The following is a 19,315-nucleotide window of genomic DNA, read 5'->3' as shown; positions in this document are numbered from 1 at the left end:
CCTCACTTCAGCCCTGAAGATGGAGACAGTATATTCCTGTGAAATGCTAGTGTTTATCTGTGAGTCAGCATACCGTTATAACCACAAAAACCAACACCAACTTCCTTAGGCTACGTCCACAAATCTATGGCGAATACAAAGGGACATGGATAACATAACCTAACAGTTGTACGCCTCCTAACCTATCAAATTGGGTAAATATAGATAAATTCGTAAATAGCCTAAATAACATCATTATTTTTAGAATTCCGTGGTCTAATTTTATTACCTTTGTTCCTGATCCAGTATAAAACACAAGTTAATGAGTTAATGTAAGACGTAGTAGACAACAAACATATAAAAACGTATAAAGCAGTGATTCCTGAAACAAATGCAAGTTACGTTCCCCTACCGAGTAAAGAGAGAAGCATGAAAATGTCTTACCTGGTAGACACACCCATCCATGACACATAGCAGCACTCAAAGACCTTTAACAAGTAACTACACAATAGACGCACAGAACGCTACTTACCAACGCACCCAATCAGAGCTGCCATTCCACAAAACAAAACTTCCCTCTTTGTGACTAAATTCTGTACGGGTCTGACGATGATATGTTATATTCGGATTTTTTGGACTTTGTCAATCGTCTAAGGTTAAAATGTGCACGACGTTTCGAAAACCGGATCTTTTTTCATCTTTAGGTGTACGTGGCACGAGCTAGTCTCAACCACGGCCCCTGCCCCATGAACCTGAAGACGAAAACGGATCCGGATTTCGAAACGTCGTGTCAGGAAAGTGGAAGTTCGTATGTGGTCTCATGACGTAAGAGGCTGGCAATAAAATTAATATATGCATATGATTGGACAGTCATTTTAATTTTAAAAACACTTCTATATAGGTAATAATACATACTAAAGTAGTCAAAGTACTATTTATATAATTAAGGCATCTATTAAAGTACTCTAAACTTAACTATGTACAGCGGAACAAATATTAGAAAACGTAATGTAAGGATGATTACACTTCTAAATGTATAGTAACGGTAAAATGATTTTTATTATTCCTTACGTAATACAATAATTAAGAAAAATTAAAATAATTAGCTCTGTAATATTACAGAACTTATCAACTCGTAGTACTCATTACAAATGCTGTCAGTCTTTACTTGTTTAAAATAAAAAGAAAGGATAATAATTTCAATTTCACTGGTGTGCTTAAAATGATATTTAGTATTATAAAACATGAGAGAACTACAACATTCCCGTGTATAAAAACTGAATTGGAGAAAATGTAATGAAGTTACGATACTGAGATGTTGTGAAGAGGTTTGGTTGGAAGATGAACGGATTGTGGAAAATGAGTTATGTTTTATGGTTTCTTGCGTCTTATTCGTCCTGAAAATGAAGTAACTTACATTAATAAACTCTACTCTCTGATATCACGTAAACAGATCAAATCAAACCTTTACATATTCCTCATTTAGTGAAGGTCTTTGCAGAAATGTGTTCAGTTGCAGCTTTTGGCAAGAGTGCGTAGACAGTAATGGTTCCAGAGGCAAGGGTTGTTACTGAGAAACAGAATTTCTCCATTTTGTAATTGACGGCAGTGAATGAAGCTGGATTTCCAACGCAATTGTGACCTAAGATCATCGAGATGGTTTGCAAATTTCCTTAATCACTTCTTTCAAAATCAAGGCCACTGTGAACAACAATTTGTAATGACGAACGTAACTTCCCTTAGAAAAATATACATTTTTGTTTAAATACATTCCATATTATTATGGAATGCTAACTGAAAATATGTCTTCAAAAATATCAAATTTTCAAATGTTTTTGTTTTACTCATACTGACTTAAAATGTCTGTTCTTCAAATGGGAAATAACAACGAAGATACATGCCACAAGCCTATATTAAAATTCCATAAAAGAAATTATTTACTGTCAATAAAAGTGGATTATTATCATAAAGCCTCGTGAATATATGTCTGAGACGATAATGGCAAAACTCCAAACAAAGTATACCCTGAGGATGGCTGTCTTCTGGGTTGTAGCACTCTGTAGTCTGATAGAAGCTTACCAACAATTCAGAGCTTCATCTTAACTCATTGCTCTGATGATGGAGTCAGCAAGGAATTCTGAAACGTCGATAAACTTCTACGAGACAAAATGGCACTACAAAGAAGACGGCCATATTTTTTATTCAGCACGACGAAAATCACAAATTTTACGAAGTATACCTTGCAGGCAAAAACAGTAATAATAGGTAAAAGCATTTAAAAGGCTTGAAACAAAAAATATAATTCAATTTGCCCCATTTTCGGGATATGAACCCTGTCTTCAATTTATAGGCTTTACGCGAGGCATTTTGTTAGCACAAGAGTGCGTCATACATCATTCAGTTAGACAAACATGTCAATAAGAACAGTTCTAAAAGGTTTTAAACATATTTACCAACAGCAATGAGGGCAAGAGGCTAAATGAAACTAAAGTCATTACCAATTACACGTCAGTTCAGAAACTACAGAAATTAGTGAAATTTTGTTACATTTACTAATAAATATATTTTAATACAATACTTTTATTTCCGTCGTTACACAAGCTTATTGTTAAAAATCATATAAAATTTCACATAAAATTGTTACATTTTAAAATTGACGACATGTTTCGATATACAATTCTATCATCGTCAGGTCTATCAAAATTAAAATTAAAATCTGGTGTATCTGTTGCTCTGCTTATATTGCTTTTGTTTTTATCCGTTTTTTATTACATCTCAGGCTTCTTCCATTTAATTTTGGAGACGCGCCTGGGTGCCTATATCTGCAAAATCAATTTTAATTTTTATATCGTGATTCTGGATACCGACATAGGAAATGGAATAATATTACTCTAATTTTTATATTAAGGAATTACTCAAATATATATCGTATTACAAGCAAAAGAAATGCAATCACAAAATATAAAGTATTATAACATACCGGGTTGTGTGTGAGGTGCGTGTATATGATTTTTAACAATAAGCTTGTGTAACGACGGATATAAAAGTATTGTATTGAGGAACACAAGCATGATGCAATTAAGATATAAAATATATTTTAGTGGCTGCAGCAGGTACGGAAATATACCAAAATCGAGTGCTCTGAAGAAATTAAATTTAATTTTAATGTGTGTTGTTTTATATCACTAAACTATTAAAAAGAATTTTCGTTAATTATTTGGTTTTGTCCGTCTAATCACAATTATATTTAAAATTTACAAATAAGGTAATTAAAATATCATTTTATGTTCCACATCGAATAATCCTTATTTGTAAATTTTAAATATAATTGTGATTAGACGGACAAAACCAAATAATTAATTTAATATTTGATTCACAATATGACGCAATTATACTATCTTAAGAATTTTCGTGTTTTAAAATAAAATTCTTTACCCAGAACAAAGCAACTTGAATAAAAAAATCAGTTGTTGTAAATATAAATGTACGATCAGACTTAATTTCTAAGAAATAATTTTCTTTAAATAAAATTCTGTTAGTGCGTGCTTCCTTTCACACACAAAAATAAATCTTGTCTTACCTTAGCTTGATCTGAATTGGATATCAGGAAGAAATCTAACGAGAAAACTGATAAACAGAGGCCTACGATCCAAAAAGGAAGATCTTAGAATGTGATAGTCCAAGTCAAAATTCCACAGAAAAAGTCTGATATGATTTTCAGAATGAAAACTGTCATCTTTAAGTGCGATATATTTTCAACAACCTCATTGTAAGGTTAAACTTTAAACATTTGACAGTCACAAATACGTACGAAAAATTATAATGAGGACACAATCTGATCCATGTTTATAATGACAGATATTTTGAGCTCTATTTGCTATCTGAACCTAGTAGCCTAACTTTCTCTATTCATCTTCGACTCGTCCTTTACAATCTTTGTTGACGATGCACACCCACGCAACGAGACTTCACAACAAACACTGGCGATAGAACCACAGGAAAGTAATGTTAATGTCAGAGTCGTATTAATTTCGTGGCCTGTTTCTCAGGGGAAGAGGAACAGCTCCTGGAGGCAGGTTCACGGGGTCCTGCTGCTGAGGACGGTTAGATCTGTGAGGTGGATTTGGTATGTTCTGCTCTCCTTCCTGTTCCAGCTCATCTAACAGAGGTGGTTGTGTCGTCGGAACCTCGCAGTCCTCTGTAGGAGGCACGACACACCTCAGCGATCTGCGGTCGAAAACCAACATGGCGGGGCAGCGCTGAAGCCGGGGATATCCGCCTTGACACTGCCAGTATCGATTGCACGATTTTCCCAAGGGCACGTTACCATTGGCGTCTTCGTTACACAGGGCTGTGGCAAAAATCAAAGAGTATAGAGTCTAAGATTACGAAGGAAATACAAACGCGGATGTTGGCCAGACTGTAACTCCATCTTTCACGATTTAACAGAATACTAACGCGATGCGCGTACGACGCGATCCAAGGACGATAAGTTAATGAAATATGGAGTGTTAATAGAAAAGGCTGAAAGTATCAAAATCTGAATTTTCAGAAAATACAAAGAAACAAATAACTGGGTTTCCTATGTGCATGGGAAATACTGACTTATGTGGCTTACATGAACACATATTGGAAACTTCTGTAAACAAACGTAACAAAGATAATTTTACGCCGAAACAAAGTAACACGAAAAAGTATTTGGATTTCAGATGTATACAGTTTGAGTGGAAATGAGAACTTTACAAAACTTACTAGCCCACTTTTAGTAGTGAAATGAAGGTTGTCGTGACATGGAGTTTGGTATTGGCTGGTTTGACCTTTCGTATTCCAATGCTTGAGAGTTAGAGGAATACACAACTTCAAGTACATAACATACGAGTTCTATCAGCAACAGCTAAAATTTCTGAAAACCTCATTAGACCAACTGCTTGTAAGGTTCATTCAACTCACGGTGCTTTTGGCATCCCTCCACGTTATCGGGCCAATCACATGAATGTGTATTCTCGTTATACAGCAGTCCTCCGATGCACAGCTGTTCGGTAGCTGTTCCGTTCCAGCAAGTCCAATATCTCGTACACGAGGTCTCGTGACCGAAGATGCCGTACAGCCAATCACAATGTTCTGTTGAAATCGGCGCGTCTGTGGAATACGCAAATGTCTGACTGAATGTCTACCACACCAAATACAGCCTAAATCCTAGCAGAGACATTGGATCACATTACTACAGGATTTACACATGAATTTTAATGAAGATAACTTGCAGCTGTCGATTTCAGCGCCTCGAGTACGATGACTGCTGGGTTGCAGCGATGTGTAGTCTGGTAGTTCATCAACGTTTCAGAGGTCCTTGCTGCCACGGCGCCCTGATGATGGAGGCAGGAAGGACCTACGAAACGTTGGTAAAATATTGCCAGGCTACACGAAGCTATAAGTCAGAAAACTGTCGGATATTTTATGAAAAAGTGAAAGGCTTTCTTGAAAGCTTTAGGAAAGTCGGAAAATGTAAGAGAAATAAATCTTTTCACAATGCATGTCATTGACTGTGATATGAATGTTACCGGCTTAATATTAAAAACGAATGATATTTAAAATGACTTGCTTTTCTACTCATTTCACTACTTTCTACTTTCATTAAAAAAATGATCGGAAAGTATGCCATGATATTAAGTACGTGTAAGTTGTATGCAAGATGCAATATCAACATAAAAATTACATTTTATGAAATGATTAGGTATTAAAAGTAGAAAGTACATGAAATAAGCTAAATATTTTTCTTGGCCAAAACTTCTTAGTTTCACACATTACGTATCAGTTGCAGTGGTTAATTACTGTAGACACAAACACTAAGAAATACTGAAATACAGACTGAAGCTCTGGCCATTATAAAACTGTTTTTATGTGAGAATACCGTGCAAAATTTTGTGACGATTAGCCACAAATGAGAGAGAACAGTTAAAGTGTGGAACTAAAGAAATCACAACGAATAATATTATTCTGTAGATCAAAGAATTGAAAAATACCAATTTATACACGCATTCACTCGAGTAACAGACTTATAAACTAAGTTAGCTATTGGCTCTTAAAACTATATTAGCGTGGAAAGTAACGGCTTGTTAGTGTCACAATGTCGAGGGAAACACAAGTATAATTGGTTACATTTCATGCATAAAATAGCTGAAAAAGGCAAGAAAAATTAAGATAATAGACAATAGGAAACAGAGCAAATAAATAAATCCTGTAAAGAAAAAGTACGTCAGAGAGAAAGTTAAATATTCGTGCTGTTGGAAACAAAAGCTGAATGTTATTTTACGGTGAAAAATGTTGCACTGTCAGCGATGAAGGTACAGAAGTCTGTGTGCGCTAAGTCGCAGTTGCAGGAGAGAAATGTGAATTCTTGTTAGTCCAGAGAGAGTGTACTTTCACGATCTCAGCTTCCCTGGTTAGGCAGATCACTTCATACGCCAGTTGCATCGAAACTTTATATGACAGAGTCCCCTCAACTTCGAACCCCCATTCTTAAGAATATTATTTAAATTTATCACAATTAATTTAAATACGATGTGCGTGATGTTACTGACTGGGTTAGAATGATTCTTAGTGCAACACTGGCAAAGTGAAGAAATCATGTTCTTTCAGTTATGAAGAATGTTAAAATAATTATTATATTTGTTTACAGTCAATCACAATAAAATAGTAAGTTAAGATAATTAAAATGATTAAAATATCATCTTATGTTCCATATCGAGCATTCGATTTACATCGGAACATTCACAACATGTTTCGGTTTAACAAACCGTCATCAGGTGTAAATTATAAACTTTTTAAACTCAAATTACAATTATTTATAGTTTTTACAATTTCATAATTTTATCATATTTCTCATTATATTTTATGGAAGTTGTGTCTAGATATTATTACTATAACATTATTGTTGAGGTGGTGTTATTGATGTTTATATCAGTCATTTATGAAATTGAAATCGGTTCCGATGTGTTCAGAGGAGAGATCCAGAAGTGTATAATTTACACCTGATGACGGTTTGATAAACCGAAACATGTTGTGAATGTTCCGATGTAAATCGAATGCTCGATATGGAACATAAGATGATATTTTAATCATTTTAATTATCTTAACTTACTATTTTATTGTGATTGACTGTAAACAAATATAATAATTATTTTAATTAATATCACAATATGACGCAGCTATACTATATCATGAAGAATGTTAATCCAGCGTCAATGTCAGTCGAGCCAATGGGAGAGCTGGAAGAATGAAAGATTGCACACGAGATTCTCATACTGGCCAGCTGCTTCCCCTCGCAGTAGTTGGATCTCCAGGGGTAGTCGCAGCCCTCGGTGACCCCGCGGTGTTTGCCCGCGTACACGAGACCATTGGGGCAGTCATAAAGTTCGGGTTGTCCACTGACGCACTCCCAGTAGCGGTCGCAATACGTCACGTCAGCTATCACCCGATTCTTCACCTTGCAGGGGTCTTCTTGGTCTCGGGTGGCTTTCTGCGCCAAGCCTGTAGTGGCAAACATGATTAGTAACCTTACAGCTACCGAGCAGTGAGATGGCCCGGGACACGGACAGAATGCTACCACGATGTTAAAAATGCTTCCACAATTTTAAGTAAAAACGCACCCTCAATTCACTGCCTGTCTGATTTTAATAAATTCTCTGCGAAGTACTTAAAATTTTATGGTAATGGCAACGACTTGTCACTCCATTGCTCCGTTCGTTTGCGGAGATGGATCTGCAATGATGACGAGCATTCGACGAAAATATTCCAGTATTGTCCTTACATTTTTAATCTTTTCGTCTATCGGCATTAGCTTGGAGAGACATAGAAAAACCACGATAATATTCCGTTATGACAGCCGGTAACCTGTCTCAGCTTTAAACTGGGTAATTCTCGAATTTATTTTCAAACCGATACAATTAACGACTTGTTCTGAGACGTCACTTTTTTAAATTTAACGTGACGAAAGATCCAGTGAAGTCAAACATTATTTATAAAGACGTTATATTTTTGTTTTACACAACTATTTAATTAAAAAAATTAATTTCTTCTTTATCGCTGATTCATAAAACACAAATCGACATTAAGCTGAACACAGAGTGTGAGAACTAGTTTGTTTTCTACAGATGCTGAGATCGACTAGTACACCATTTGAATCAATGATCCCCATTCTATATTAGTAGGCTTCAAATAAACTCTTTTAAAGTTTAAAGTGCATGCCAAATATTTGCTTGCGTACCTATGTTGTATATTTAAATGTAATTAAATGCCAATTTGTTCAATGGAAAACTGCATTTAAGCGAGCTTGATATAAGAACAGAGAAACGAAAATTTAATCTTAAGCTTAAGATTAAAATTAGTAAAATTATGCGGTTTTGATTTCCCTAAACCATGTGATTGTTTCTGTGAAGAGACGTATTTAGAGACTCTAGACGATCTTAGTGTAACACGAATTTCAACTGCGAAGATCAGAAAATACATTTGTTTGAACTGAAGATAAACATTTCACCATCTTCCTTCGAATATTACATGGTTGTATTATTTCCAAACACTTTTATATTAGTCTTAGGTAGAAGGTTAGGGCCCCAGACGAAGAGGCAAATCCTTGTCTCTGACAGCAGTCGAACCCCTAAGCCAGCCGATAGTCATTTTACCTTACTGACTGAGCTATTTAGGCTTATTTTCATTCTCTGTTAATAGAGTGGGTTTGTCGTGACCCTATTCTGCGATGCTACCACAGCCAGACAACCATTTTCTGTGGCCAACACGAAGTACAGTTACGCGAGACTTACTCCCACCCAGGATACACTGGCGCGCCATTACATTACACTTTCACTTTGTAGCAGGGCGTCATGTCACGGGTTAAACACAGCAAATGGTAAGGCGCCCATTTTGTGCCATCAATTTATGACAAGCAAGCCAAGAAAATACAGTAGAAAGCTGAATTCAGAGAAGTATCTTTCGAAGCCAATTAGAGAAATCCCTAGCACGCAGATGGAACTCAAATGCCATGTGGCTCATTTACTATTCTTAATGCCTGAAAATAAAGAGTAAGTGGATACCGGATATAATAAAAAGGTTTCATTAACTGAATTAAATAGATAAATTCTATTCTAATTAGATAAATACTGATCCTTAATCAATTACCAGTGAAATTAATCGTTATATAAATTGTAAGACTCGATAGTCTACTTAAATATAAGTATACTGTTGGAAGGGTGTAAAGAAGAATTTATAGTGAAATATGGACAAAACAATGAATAATACTTTCAACGAAATAAACATTAATCCCAATTTACGTACAGATTTAGGAATAGACACGATTTATGTCTTCGATTAGCCCACAGATGACCTACTTATGGCTAAGAAATAAGCTATTTTCTTAATTAACAACCGTTAGCCAAGTTATCGATTATTACTTTCTTAATTAAGAACCATTAGTCGAGTTATCGATTATTACTTTCTTAATTAAGTACCATTAGTCAAATTATCGATTATTACTTTCTTAATTAAGAACCATCAGTCAAGTTATCGATTATTACTTTCTTAATTTTGAACCATTAGACAAATTATCGATTATTACTTTCTTAATTAAGAACCATCAGTCAAGTTAGCGATTATTACTTTCTTAATTAAGAACCATCAGTCAAGTTATCGATTATTACTTTCTTAATTAAGAACCATTAGTCGAGTTATCGATTATTACTTTATTAATTAAGAACCATTAGTCGAGTAATCGATTATTACTTTCTCAATTAAGGATCATTAGTCAGGTTATCGATAATTACTTTCTTAATGAAGAATTATTAGTCATGTTATCGATAATTACTTTCTTAATTACGATCCGTCAAGCTTACGGAATCATATTTGTGTCCTCTTCAAAATTTCTGTCAAACTGGTCGGCTTTCGCGAAATCCTACATTAACACCACGCCACATGGTAGGTATACCAAACATCGTATTTCTGAATCTACTATAATCCCCAATAACAAAAAGACTGACGTATTAACTTGTGCAGTATAAGCGATATTATAATTCCCCGTTTTAAAGTCCGGAGCAACTTCTCACTCAAAGCACCGCCCGTGTTAATGCTGTCATCAATCTAAGAACGCCAGCCTGAAGATTAATGTGAATGTTTTAAGGAAGCATTCAAGTGACGTGGCAGCCTTTCTGTTCGCTCTCACCCGGCCATCTCTACTTGCCACTTACTCCTTTTCTCCCTTCCCGTGCAGTCGGCGTTGAACTCGTAGTCACAGACCCCGTCGAAGGGTCCTCTGCGGCCCTTCCCGACGTACACTAGACCGTTGGGGCAGTCGAACTCGAGGGCCTGTCCATCATAACAGGCGTAATACCTGTCGCAATGGGTCACGTGAGGCGTCGTCTTTATATTCGTCAGCTTGCAAGGGTCTTCATATTGTATGTCGCCTAATACGTGGACTAGATCAAGACATAATAATGTTATATAGAGTTAACTATTCTAAAAACACGACGACGTTCAAATTATAGTGATACTCGATTTGAAATGGTCAGTCAGTCCACCCGTTTCATAACCACTGCACATTAGTATAATTCAAACCAAAACTTTAAGTAAGTCACACCCATTCTTTTCTGTGGTAAAAGCTTATCAGCGTTTGGCGATCCCTGCTTCTAGTACTTTTCAGTTTATTTATTTATTTGTAGTTTACTTAACGACTCTTTTTAGTGTCTCAGACTATACAGCGCGGATACTTTTCCAAAGTTTCGTTATTAATTTTTTTTTATTTCTATAAAAAAGAAAAAGATAATTTTAACAGGAATTTTAAATACCCTACGTAATACTGATTAAAGATTAATAATAGACTAAACGTCAACGACTGAAATTCAATAACATTTTACAGTATTAACAAACTTTCCAGGAACACAGTAACAAAGTGTGAAATACTGACATCGTTAAATAAACAATAAATAAACAAACAGGGTTTTATATATATATATATATATATATATATATATATACACGTTCTACTTGGATGTATAATTAATTTAATAAGACTATACATTATTTATAGAAAATAAGTTAATTATTCGATTTTTGTCCGTCTAATCACAATTCATATTTAAAATTTACAATTAAGATAATTAAAATATCATTTTATGTTCCTCATCGAACAATCGATTTACAATTGGAACATCTTTTTACAACATGTTTCGGTTTCTATATAAATCATCTTCAGGTGTAAAAGTTAAAATTATAAACTTAAAACTTAATTACAATTTCTGATATGCAACTTTTTGGTGATGTTATTTTAATATGATGATATTTTAATTATCTTAATTGTAAATTTTAAATATGAATTGTGATTAGACGGACAAAAACCAAATAATTAATTAAATTTCACAATATGACGCAACTATATCATCTTAAGAAAATAAGTTATTAACATTTGTAAAAATTAGTCTGTTGTAAATGTGAAAGAATTAAACAAATAAAAATCTATATTGTTGTTGTTATTATTAATGACTGGTTTACTGACACATAATTCTAACTCTTGTCACAGCATAAAATTAAAGGACATTTTATCCACGCTACGTTTTCTTCTCTTGGGCTTAATAAGGGCAAGAATTTTGTTTACTGATCGAACTTGCTTATAGACATAAAGGATTTAAGTATTTCTGCATTTAAGTAAACGAAGATCGCTTCTGAAATCATTCGACGATTGTCTTTAATTTCAAATTAGTTTCGTTGATTCTGCAAGTTATTTATAATCTCACGGCTACTTTGTTGGGCGCTGATTATCCAAATCTCTTACATATTACAATAAGAAGAGATGTCTGTTGATTAAAAAATTTAAGAACATTACAGTATTTTCCATATTATCTTAAACTAGTTAATATTACTGTTCAAGGAAACAATACAGATCGGTTCAGATCTACCGCTGGCAATTTGAGAACCCGACTTTCTGAAATATGTTTTGAAGTTCAAAATAAATGATCAATCTCTTACGAAAATTAAAGTAGGACCCAACATTACTAAAAACCCGCAGTTTATTACAGAAGCCTTGAAGACCTCTTTTATTTATTTTTTTTCAAAATTTCCTCCTCTGTCAATAATACCACATACAATTTTGACTACTGCTGTTATGATTTTTTAAATTTTCTAGATATTTGCGAAGAAGACGTTAAACGGGTGCTTTGTGGTCTCTGTTAGATGAAATGCAATGGACCTGATGAAATTCCTAATTGTATTATGAAAGGCTTTTCTGAGCTGTTTAGAATTCTTTTTCTTTTACGTTACATTTTTAATCCATTGTTTTTACGCACTGGAAGTTCCCCATCATTACAGAATCAGGCGTCTGTTGACCTTACACGTAAGAAAACCAGCAGAGCTCTAATTACAAATTAAAAACATACTCCGAACTTAATTTTTCCAAAAATTAAGTTTTGTATACTATCACATATTTTTAATTTTAAATTTAAATTTATAAATCAGCATGGTTTTATTTAATTAAAGTTTACGATAACAGTTTAGTTACTTGAAGATAAGTGTCTTCTGGGATGTTGCGCCGTGTAGTCTGGACAAACCTTTGAAATACAAAGGCAACTGGATTCAAAATGTTCATCGCAAGCAAAGAAAAGTTCTTCCAAAATATGAACATAATAAAAGAGTATTTCAAGCGATTTTTATATGAATGATGCCAAAAAGGGGCAAAATGTGGCCTGATTCCCTGACCTCTAAATCTTAATGGGTATTTAGATTAATAGTATTATTAATAATAATTTCATTTCGAACTTCATTTCAAATAAATTAAAATGTAAAAGTACCACAAGCTAAGCAAAGTTCTTGAAAAAATACTGAAACAATTTTAATATATTTATTTGATTGATTGTATGTGTTCCAGATTAATAATTTTTGGACTGACATCCTTCGATACAGAAAGTTTTAGAATGATTATATTTCCACAAGAAATAACATCAGTTAATGTAAATATTCAGCAAGCCTCGTGCGACATTTTAATTTTCACCAAGACCTACATAGTCAGTAATAAGCAGATCATTCAGACAGCATCCGGGATAGAAGAGTAGATTGCAGGTTTTTTCATGAAATTAATAGGCACAATCAGACACTGCATCTCTTCGCTTGTGAACAAACAGAGGATGTCACAGTTACGGAACACGGATTCAGTAAATGAAACGAAATTAGCATTAAAGAATTTTGCAAGGACATTCAAATAAATTATTCAAAATAAAACTAAGTAAAATGAAATTTTCACGTTAGAAAGGTCATACTTATTACTCGCGTCTTATTAGAAACAAAACAAATGCAACTTTGAATCGTAACATTCTCACACGAACCAGGCAGTCCTTCGACTGAATCATGACTACGTAATATGGTGCAGCTGTTCCTCACTGTCCTTCTGTTATTTGGTCTAGCTACAGTTTTATGATCGAATAATCCGTTGCAGAACTCAGCCTGATCTTAGGGTAGTGCCCGAAGGATTTCGGGGTTTTAAGTGATAATTACGATGAACGGGAACACGAGAACATGCCAGAAAGTGGAAATCTAAAGGTACGATGACTCGAATTGGTTCAGTTATATCCTGTGAAATATGATAAATAATCCGACGACTGCTTGTTCACACAGCCTCCGACACTCAAAATATTTATTGCTCTAGAACAGTGATATTAAACGTGGGGTACGCGAAGACATCTTAGGGGATACGTGAAATTTAAAAATTATATATATTATTTTACGATAAACACTGAATAATCAGTAATGTAATTTATTTTATTTATATTAGATGTAGATTATATACTATGTATAACTTGAATTATATACCAACAACTTTAGGGGTACAAAATTGAAGAGAAATTATATCTGGGGGTACGCGAACAAAAAAGGTTGAATACCACTGGTATAAATCAGTGGTATTCAACCAGGGGTACGCGAAGACATCTTACGGGGCACGTGAAATTCAAAAAATATTATTTTATGATAAACACTGAATAATCAGTAATGTAATTTATTTAATTTATTTTAGATGTAGATTATATACTATTATAACTTGAATTATACACCAACAACTTTGGGGGTACAAATTTGAAGAAAAATTATATCTGGGGGTACGCGAACAAAAAAGGTTGAATACCACTGGTCTAGAACACAATGCCATGTGCTCAGTCTTCTTCCTTTAAGTTCAGAAAGACATCAAAATGAGCTCTCAACCTCACGATCTAAACAAACACGTTGTACTATAGTTAGCAATCACTTGTTAGACATCAATAACGGCAGAATAACTTGTTAACGTCCTGACTGGGCTTCGAAATGAAAGTCGAAGGGAACAAACAGCCTATAATGACTTTAAAAGCGCATTTGCCTTGAATCTAAAGTTGTTCCTTTTTCAACTGCCATGGAGTAGACTAAATAATTCTATATACCGCAACATCTGTAAAATTTGATGTTCTCTCCTTGTTCCATTCTTGCTTCACAACACACACAAGAGACACGTCTACTTCAGCTCACACTACGACCTTAGGAACTATCCCTTTTTGGATTCATATTCATGTCTGGTAGATGGCAGCACCAGTTCATGCCTCATAACATCAGTCCAGTTTTCCCAGTTGCCGCACTGTGTATAATTCAATCTGCGAATTTATTAATTATGACGGAGATATTTTAATTTAAACAGCCGTCTTAGATATCCTTAGACTATAAAAAAAGAAATGAAAGTGTGTGAACTAGTTTACACTGAATTTTACGGTAATCGTACAAACTGATCCAGGAAACGGTTCGAAACTTACTTTCTCATTTTAAAAATAAAACTTTTGTTCCGGAATTGATTTGATCACTGAGACATATCTGCCACGTAATCTCTTACGTACAAAAATCCCCGAATTTCTTTATCATAGTTTCTGTTCCTATCAATAAACGGGGCAGATGGAATTGAAACTCTGAGATTAAGTTTACTTTCGGGCGAGATTAAATTCTGTAAACAAAGTCGATACATGCACGTCGATACATGCATTTAATCTCCGAAATGAAACGATTGATTTCGATTAAATTATGTGTCATGGATATACAGAAAAAACCTGTCAAGGAAATGTAATTGGTGCGTATCGGATTAATGTAGTTTCTCCTTTTAAGTAGCTCAAAACAGAATTTCGTAATTGTTATCAAATTAAGCTGTTCACCGTATCAATACGTTTAACATAACATAAAATAGAGATCAAAAGCTGTAAGAGGTCTAAATAGATTCTCCCTTAAACATTCTGATATAATATGTATTTTACAGAATTAAAATACCCGGAAAAGTCAGTTAGAAATCATAATAAGTTTCACGAATTAGTTATAAAGATAATAAGAATCACATTGGTAAATCAGGTGTAATTTTAATACAATTAAATTTGGAAATTTTTAATCTCCTGTCTGCTGAATGAAATTGTAAAGACGAAATTTGCAAAACTACAGTTTCAGCTGTTGCTTTATGTCGGTCTGAAAGTTGGTCTTCTCCCGAAAGGTGGTAAAATGAAGAGCGGATTGAAGATCAGCATTTTCCGTCCGCGATGAAGCTTAATAAGAGGCTGTCAAGTGTCGTCCTGCTTTTCAAGGTTACTCTTACAAATATGTTTCCTGTTCTGGACGGCATTTACTCCTGCGAGAATATCTCTTTGCTCACGGATGGCAAATCATTGTGAATCTCGATCAGTTATCTTCTGGAATTTGTCTACGTCTCTGAGTGTAGAATAATTTTCATGAAGATTTCTGTCTTCTGGGTTGTTGCGCTGTGTAGTCTGGTAGATGTTTACCAACGTTTCGGAGGTCATACTGCCTCCATCATCAGGGCGATGAGTATGAAGATTTCTGTCTTCTGGGTTGTTGCGCTGTGTAGTCTGGTAGATGTTTACCAACGTTTCGGAGGTCATACTGCCTCCATCATCAGGGCGATGAGTATGAAGATTTCTGTCTTCTGGGTTGTTGCGCTGTGTAGTCTGGTCGATGTTTACCAACGTTTCAGAGGTCATACTGCCTCCATCATCAGGGCGATGAGTATGAAGATTTCTGTCTTCTGGGTTGTTGCGCTGTGTAGTCTGGTCGATGTTAACCAACGTTTCAGAGGTCATACTGCTTCCATCATCAGGGCGATGAGTATGAAGATTTCTGTCTTCTGGGTTGTTGCGCTGTGTAGTCTGGTCGATGTTAACCAACGTTTCAGAGGTCATACTGCCTCAGTCATCAGGGCAATGAGTATGAAGATTTCTGTCTTCTGGGTTGTTGCGCTTTGTAGTCTGGTAGATGTTAACCGACGTTTCAGAGGTCATACTGCCTCCATCATCAGGGCGATGAGCATGAAGATTTCTGTCTTCTGGGTTGTTGCGCTGTGTAGTCTGGTCGATGTTTACCAACGTTTCAGAGGTCATACTGCCTCCGTCATCAGGGCGATGAGTATGAAGATTTCTGTCTTCTGAGTTGTTGCGCTGTGTAGTCTGGTCGATGTTAACCGACGTTTCAGAGGTCATACTGCCTCCATCATCAGGGCGATGAGTATGAAGATTTCTGTCTTCTGGGTTGTTGCGCTTTGTAGTCTGGTAGATGTTAACCGACGTTTCAGAGGTCATACTGCCTCCATCATCAGGGCGATGAGCATGAAGATTTCTGTCTTCTGGGTTGTTGCGCTGTGTAGTCTGGTCGATGTTTACCAACGTTTCAGAGGTCATACTGCCTCCGTCATCAGGGCGATGAATCGTTGAACCCAGAAGACAGAAATCTTCATACTCACCGCTGTGAAAACCTCAAATCATACACTCATTTTCATCTTGTAGCAAACAAGCCCATATCCTGTAGGCGTTTTCTCATATTTCCTATCCACGTGACCACATCTTCTGTAACTTCTTACAAATTTCGTTTCAGGATTCTGTACCCTCTCGCCTTTCTTTACGGACGCAAGAAGTGCTTCAGCAGTAAGTGCCAGTAACGTACTTCATAAAATCTAATTTGTCGTTTGTTTATCTTGTTATATTTAGAAATTAATTCCTTTTTAATATTCAACATACTGATTGATATTTATATTTTTCACTGTTATTTATTCACCATAGTCGATCGTTGGGTCACATCTGAAATAAAGTGTGATCACTTAGGAATTACCGCATTACTTACTTATGTAACATGACTTAGAATGAAAATAGATTCTGGTTCCGAGTTTAGTAACGTTGATAACTCAAGTCTTCAGGTTTTTCAACAACAAAAAAAGTGTGTTCAAGAAGAGACATGCCTTTACGGAACGAACAAATATTATATATATTATATTATGTCTGTGGTTGTCGTCATGTTCCTTGCAGAACTCGACACGGTAAACCATGTTCAGAACCACTTGTAGTCCTAAGGTGTGCCTTGTATTGACGTCTACAACTTTCTTGTATTTATAAGATAGTGTAATTGCGTCATATTGTGAATATTCTAACAATTATTTATTTTAATCCGTCTTATCACAATATTTAAAATTTCTTATAATTAAGATAATAAAATATCATTGATGTTCCATATCGATTGATCGATTTACATTTTGGAACATCTTTTACACAACATGTTTCAGTTTTTATAAAACCATCATCAGGTGTAAATTATTTACGAACTTATGTTCCATATCGATTGATCGATTTACATTTTGGAACATCTTTTACACAACATGTTTCAGTTTTTATAAAACCATCATCAGGTGTAAATTATTTACGAACTTAAAACTCAAATATGATTCCATTTTGTGATGTTTCATGCCATTTGTTTTTCAATCTTGTATTTAGTGAAATGAAAGAAAACATTTCGTGAATTCGTATAATCTCGTTTTGAAAACACGGAGCGAAAAATATTAAATATGAATACAGTTGGCACGACACAGTAAATTGTGATGTCCACATAGAAAGAGATGAAAACAAATGAAATCGGGCACGCGTGTGTTATTCCTGCCGTTGGCTAACGACTCTCACTTTAGCTAACTGCCCAGCAGCGAAAGACGACGTCTTCCTGCCTCTTCTTTTGACCCAGATCTGATCTCCCAAACGTGCATCCACGCCTTTCACTTCCACGCGACTACCAGAAGCGTGTAAATAAGGAAGTCAAAACTCACGAAGAACAATAAACTGTAGTTGGAAGAAAGTGACAAAACAAACAACAGATAAAGAACATTCGACGTGGACGGTGACGAAACAATTGAACAGTTCGTTTGTTACGTATCGTCTTCGGTATCAACTCCACGGATTAAGTAAGCTCTTGGCCGGTCTTAGTTCTAAATATTCAGATTGTTCCTTCAAATTTTTTTTAGAACATCCGTGGTTTCGTCTTTCTTCAGCTTTTCTCTATGAATTCTCTAGCCAATTCTTTTGATTGATTTCAATTCTTACGATGATATATGCCATTTCCAGTTCTTAGCTAATTCTTCCATTCCTTCAGAGTGCATCTCTGAGGAACGCATTTCTGTAGGCTTCGTGCTTCTCCTGTGTTCATCTGATAACGTCCAATATTCTAATCTACATAAAAGAGTTGTCATAACTTTCTCCATAACATTTTTGCAAAGATTGTTTCGACCGTGCCATAGCAAGGAGTCCCATGTTCACTTCCAGATCACTCCATATAGGATTTGTGGTGGGAAAAGTGAGGGAAAAGTCGGACTGGGGCAGATTTTTCTCTGAGTTCTTCGGATTTCCCCTATCAATGCGTTTACACAGATGCTCCATTTCACTCATATATCATCTGTGGGGTGGACAACGGGCCAGTTCTGCAGACACATCCTCTCGAAACAAAACTGACTGTTTCTATAAATTTTACCCGGCTCTTTGCACAGATTTGCAGACGACATTTTAATGACGACGATCAGCCATCACCTACCCGATTCTCTGACCATTCATTACAAAGAATTACAATCAAAATGTTCATTGTGATCGCCCTGATGATGGTGGCAGAAAGGACCTCTAAAACGTTGATACATTTCCACCAGACTACACCGCTCTACAACCCAGAAGACAGCCATCTTCAAACAGTTAACTTCCTCAAATATAACGGATGCCTTCATCTTTTAATATCACAACAATGAACACTGGCCTTGTAATCCTGGGGTCTCGGGTTCGATTCCCAGCGGTGCCTGAATTTATAACTTGTGTTGGGCAAAGGCCGTGGTCTAGGCAACACGGAGTTTTCCTCCGGGGGCTTCCCCGGTTTCTCCGTGGCATCCCATTCACACAAAGAAGAAGGCAATGGCAAACCACTTCTGGATCATCTGCCAAGAACGTATATGAACAGGTCCCAGTCCGAGAAAAGGATGGAAGGATCCTGTTCATATGGACCT

At 35.6% G+C, this 19,315-nt stretch overlaps 2 protein-coding genes across 6 annotated transcripts in view; both read right to left on the bottom strand.

The window, feature by feature from the left end:
* Positions 1-738, bottom strand: part of Dcr-1 (Endoribonuclease Dcr-1) — a 145,782-nt gene extending 145,044 nt beyond the window's left edge. For all 3 annotated transcript variants that reach the window (XM_087340657.1, XM_087340658.1, XM_087340652.1), the window contains exon 1: positions 424-738. Coding sequence is in view for 1 of the 3 variants with exons in the window: in XM_087340652.1 (XP_087196778.1) it covers positions 424-444 (21 nt within the window). In the remaining 2 variants the exon portion in view is untranslated. The remainder of the gene's footprint in view (positions 1-423) is intronic.
* Positions 739-836: 98 nt separating this feature from the next.
* The window catches only part of LOC110834321 (protein obstructor-E), a 241,000-nt gene continuing 222,521 nt past the window's right edge, over positions 837-19,315 (bottom strand). For all 3 annotated transcript variants that reach the window (XM_087340672.1, XM_087340671.1, XM_022073348.2), the window contains 3 exons: positions 7,282-7,506; positions 4,930-5,118; positions 837-4,330 (listed from right to left, as the gene is read on the bottom strand). In XM_087340672.1, coding sequence (XP_087196798.1) covers positions 4,005-4,330; positions 4,930-5,118; positions 7,282-7,506 — 740 coding nt within the window. In that variant the 3' untranslated portion in view covers positions 837-4,004. The remainder of the gene's footprint in view (positions 4,331-4,929; positions 5,119-7,281; positions 7,507-19,315) is intronic.

This window comes from Zootermopsis nevadensis, unplaced genomic scaffold (genome assembly GCF_977971745.1).
Source record: "Zootermopsis nevadensis isolate Lab colony 2312 unplaced genomic scaffold, Znev_1.0 Znev_ptg000061l, whole genome shotgun sequence".
NCBI classification, from domain to species: Eukaryota; Metazoa; Arthropoda; class Insecta; order Blattodea; family Termopsidae; genus Zootermopsis; species Zootermopsis nevadensis.
Note: the sequence above shows the minus strand (reverse complement) of the source record. Positions and strands in the feature narration are given on the sequence as shown.